The sequence below is a fragment of the Brassica oleracea genome, chromosome C1, assembly GCF_000695525.1.
Source record: "Brassica oleracea var. oleracea cultivar TO1000 chromosome C1, BOL, whole genome shotgun sequence".
Taxonomy (NCBI): Eukaryota; Viridiplantae; Streptophyta; class Magnoliopsida; order Brassicales; family Brassicaceae; genus Brassica; species Brassica oleracea.
The window spans coordinates 12652451-12657735 of NC_027748.1; the positions used below are offsets into that span (position 1 = coordinate 12652451).

The following is a 5285-nucleotide window of genomic DNA, read 5'->3' on the forward strand; positions in this document are numbered from 1 at the left end:
AACTAAACATATAACTCATATACTAGAAATCTAATATTTGTTTAACCGGTACAACTTCATATTATCATATAATTTACAAAACATAAGAATGAAAAGTTATATTAAATCAAATACGAAAATACATTTTTTTAATATCAAAACATTGGTACTACAGCCATATTTAAACCAAGTGTACAAGTTGGACTATTATTTTCATAGTACAAACATCAAACATGAAGCCTATAAATATGAGTCTGCATGTGTATTCTCAAAAGTTATATTTTCAAACCTCTGAGGGCTTCTATATCATCTTAGCAGTATACTCTTTTAAATATTCTTATAATACAACCTTTCAGGCCCCACACTACATTTTGTACGACTAATACAACCAATCAAACAAATCACTATCCAAATAAATATTATATAAAACAAAATATTAACCTATTTTGAAACATGCATGCGAGGAAAGAGTAGAATAACATGCTCATTTGTTATACATAATTTTTTTTTTCTCGCATCATTCATACGTTGAAAAAACAAAATATAACTATATTAGTTGCAGAGTTATACTAGTTATACGCGTTTCAGTTTTATTAATTATACTCATTCTAGTTGTATTATAGGGTATTATAAATTATACGTGAACCTACTAAAACTTTTTTTTGGTTTGTAGTTGCATTTTTCCGCTTCGAGAGCAAAAAAAAATGACTTGTTGTATTTTAATGGATTTGAAAATCTGAACTAAATCTAGTGTTATTGGTTCTATGATTTTCAAATCTGTATTAAAATCAAGTGTTATTCAATCGTACGGATTTACTAATAAATTTGATTTTATAATGGATTTGAATGGATTTTTCTGGATTTTTTGTTAAAAATACAAAGACTCAAATCCGAGGGAAAACCTCTGGATTTGTAATTACTAATCCGAAAAAAATAAAAATTTGCATATTTTAAGATGAATTTTTCTCTCTAAATAATACAACTAGTACAATTAGTAAGACAAAATCATTATCCAAATTAAATATTATAGAAAACAAATAATTAACATATTTTGACATATCTAGAAGGGATTCGCTTGTGTAATTGATTTAATTTGGATAATGATTTTGTTTTACTAATTGTACTAGTTGTATTATTTAGAAAAAAAATTCATCTTAGACCAACATTTTTATTGGTTCTACATCATCATCTTCTACAACACCATTAATACGCTAAAGCAAAAACTAAATATCATCATATTAATTGCAAAATTATACTAGTTATACGTGTTCTAGTTGTACTAGTTATACTCAACCTAGTTGTATTGGTTATACTCAACCTAGTTGTACTAGTTTGAGTTGTACTAGTTATATAGTAATACTATGTGTTCTTTTTTGATGCGAATTTTTCACAATGAAGATGAAATTTCATTAAGATAAAAGGAAATCTATCAATGATGATAATAGGTTGGTCGATTTAGGATAAGAATAAAAAAAACAAGAATATAAATATGAGTTAAAAACAAGAACAACAAAATTGGATTGTGGAAGGCGAAAGAGATTGTGTTTTGATTTGGAAATGTAGAGTTACAAATGGATCGGGTTTTAGGTCAGAAAACGAATCAGATTTTGGATGGAATAATAATAGCACGGGTTGTAAATAAGTTAATATCTTCTGATTTTTTAGTTATTTACTTTTGTTTTATATATAAATTTTAATGTAAAATAAATAGAAATTATGGATGGGTCATTCCAGATTTTTTTGACTCCATGTGGTCCATTTGAGAATTTGATCCATGAAAACTCGAATAAGTTTTACAAAGAACGACTAGATCTGTACAGATTCATCGTTCGCACAGAATATAATACATTTCAAATAAACACAAAGGTTAAGTCGCAAGAACTTAACCATGATATGTAATGTAAGCATCATATGATACAAATAACCAAACCAAAAAAAAAATGAGAGAAGTTTGTAATCCTTATCCACCTTCTTACATTGCTGACTTAATTGCAGCGGTTGAAACTGTGGGTGAACAGTTGGATGAAAATGTTTGGGGGCTAGAGACAGAAATGATCCATCATGTGAAAGACAACATCTTTACCATCAGAATGTAACCAATATGTCTTCACCTACACACATTCCAATATCATTCTGTCAAAATGCTGTTTAAAACACACACACCACTGAGTTAAGAGTACACCTGTTATCAAACTTACCTGAATGGTATTATGAGCTACGTATCGTTGCTTGCTGTTGTGAAAGCTTACATCTACTCTTTCCCAAGATAGTTGACCAAGCCCATGTAGCATTTCCTCTATGTTCCACACAAAAAAAGAGAGGGTAAAGTTTGTGATGCTTACGGATATAAAGAAGACTGACTATACAGAGTCAAGTGAAAAAGAAACAAACCTTCAAGATCAGTGTTTTCATCTTTTACTACTGCAGAGGTTGACTTGCAACTACCATTATCTACATTTCCATGTTCTACGTATACAATGTGTGGATAGTTTGGATCAGTTGCTAGAAGATTTGGCTGTAAGATGAGAAAATAAACAAGGGTTACTGATAAATCCCAGACTGTGCATAAGATTAAGTTGTAAATGGATTTACCTTTGGGAGCTCATTTGGACGGCGAATAGAAGATGTCCTCCATCCAACCATGTCTGTGTAGTCTAGTAAAGGCAAACACTGCCTCTTGTAAAACTAAAGAAAAGCGAAAAACCATTCACCTAATGATTTATTCAGGAAAGGATACAATCGAAGTTCACGTTTGCATAAGCCACACGCCGCTTGAAAGCATTTAAAGCCGATCTGTTGAGGTCATTAAGTAGCGTATGAGTAGTGCACATCTCAATTTGCAAGTTTACCAATCGAAAAACACACAGAGGCATATTTACATGAATTTGAAGTTAAAAGAATCAGTAGCCATCCGGATAAGAAGTGGGAGATTCCCATCATCGTTGTCCACCAGAAACAAATGCTTTCCGGTCCTCCCAGCAGCCAAGTGAGCGGTTTGGGATGCTGTTCTTTCAAGAAAAGGAAGGCCACAGAGAATCGGGAACTGAAGGAAGTGGAAAACAGAAGACAAGAGTAAGCATGTCACACAGAAACTTCTGATCTCTACGCAAACCTTACAGAAACATTTGACCTAGACACATCATCAGTTCACCTGTCTATGTCCCCTGGAACCAAGATGAGGCGTTGCGAAAGTTATAAAGTTCATAGGTTCTAACCCAGCTATTACGCCGCTCTTGGCCTTTGAAGGAGACTCCAAAGAGTTGGCTTCCCCTGGCTTTTCATACAGCTTCCCTACCGCATATCTTGCAACAAGACCTCCTAGCGAATGAGCCACAAATGAGATCTTCTTCAACCCAGTCCTATGAAATCGTTAGATCTGCCAATAGAAATTACATATATGTAGAAAGAGGATGCCAGAGAACAACTATAACACATATGAGAGAGGAACACAAAAGTTCTGAAATTTTAACAACATACAAAACATAACATGTTTGTGTTAAAAAAAAAAAAAAAAAAAAACAGAACATCACCAAGCAAATAAACACACTCAAAGTTGCAGAGAAGAGAAACACCTCATTGGCTAGCCTTTCACCCATCATATCAACACCATCAAAGGTCAAGGTTGCACTATTACTCTCACTACCTGCTCAGGTCAACAACTTTCTTCATCAGAACGTTATCCTATCCATCACTATAGGTTACAAAAACACTCACGGTGCACAAGTACTTTGTCCGGGAACTTCTTCACGAACTGCTCCGCCGCATACTTCCAATCCGCCGAACTAATTCATTATACGAGCAAAACTCTGTAAACCCATAAGACTGTAATCTGAAACCCATTTCAAAGTTATATGCTTTACTCTACCTTCCGATGATACCGTTCACCATGACCACCAAATGATCCGGCTTCGCTGCAGACTCCACGAACAGATCCTCTCCGCCGCTGTCCTTCTCCGTCTTCATCTCCCTTGTGCTATGCTTCGCCGCAAAGCAACCGATTCCGAGGCGCTTCATCAACTCCATATGATCGAGATTCTTGGGTCGAGCGCGAAATCGGAACCGGAGCTGGTGTTGACCAAGCGGAAGAAATCGAGGAGAAGAAGGAATCGAATCTGGGATGGAGATTTGGAGTGTGGAGAAGGAGAAGGAGGCAATCATGTGGAAGTAAAAAAAGACAGCTTTTTGATTAGCGAAATTGACCTAAGTCGCTCATTTTTTTCCACGGCGGAGAAACGTTACCATTTGCGGAGGCGCTAAGGAACAGTGACGGTGACACCTGTTAACTCTTACTCAAACTTTATTTTATTTAAACTTTCTTTATATTAGTATATGAGTAATAAAGTTAGTTAATTGGAGTAGATTATCATTAGAAAAATTGATCACACAGTAGAGAAAATCTGGGATTTAATTTGTATAATGATGTAGTGGCAATAAAATATGTGATGGAAAAAGAAAATAAGTGTAGTTTTTATTTTATGGTTTTTAATAAGACTAAGGGCCTGACTGGTTCAAACGCAGCGGTTGCGGGAGTTTGCGCATGCGGGTGATTGCAGTTTCTATCGGTTTTAAAAGATTTGTACGACTGGTAATGCGGTTAAAAATTGACGCGCTTGCGGGATACTTATGACTGGTTAACTACAAAATGCAGTAACAGTTAAATAATAAATTAACAATATTTACATTTAATATAATTATAAAAATATCAAAATTCATAAAACTATAATAAATATAAAATTTATGTTTAGAAAGTTATATTTCAAAATTTTAAATTTATTAAATTTATTTTTATTATAAAAATTTATAATATTAATTAAAAATGATAGATATATTTTAGTATTTTATAATTTCAATTTTAAAAAATTTATTGAATTTTTTAATTTTTGTATTTATATTGTTTTAGAAAAAAGAAAAAAAAATTACCCTCCCGCAACCGCAACCGCAACCGCAAACGCTAGCTGGAGCCAGCTTTTGGATTTATGAGGTTTGAAGCGGTTTGAAGCGGTTTAAAGCGGTTTGGATGATTGTTGCGAACCGCTACCAACCGCAAAAGCTGTGTTTGCGGGTGGTAGCGGAAAAACCAGTCATCCTCTTATTCTTGGGTTCACCCTCTACTGTCAAGTTAGATTAATCAACCAATAGAATTTTGTTATTTTATATTCGATATCTTTTAAACAAAATATTGTCAAGTTATTTTTTAAACAAAAAAGTAAATAAATAAATAAAAAATATTAATAGTTACAAAAAAATTAAAAAAAATTTAACGTCATCAGCAGAACACTAAACCCTAAATTTTAAATCTTAAACCC

General features: G+C 33.3%; 1 protein-coding gene across 1 annotated transcript; it reads right to left on the bottom strand.

The window, feature by feature from the left end:
* Nucleotides 1-1766: 1766 nt before the first annotated feature.
* LOC106316115 (putative lipase ROG1) lies at nt 1767-4260 on the bottom strand. The gene is given in 10 exon segments (XM_013753987.1): nt 1767-2090; nt 2178-2275; nt 2371-2494; nt 2572-2624; nt 2717-2772; nt 2859-3022; nt 3131-3355; nt 3552-3622; nt 3694-3761; nt 3845-4260. Coding segments are annotated over 10 exon segments (1224 nt in total). The 5' UTR covers nt 4138-4260; the 3' UTR covers nt 1767-2018.
* Nucleotides 4261-5285: the final 1025 nt, after the last annotated feature.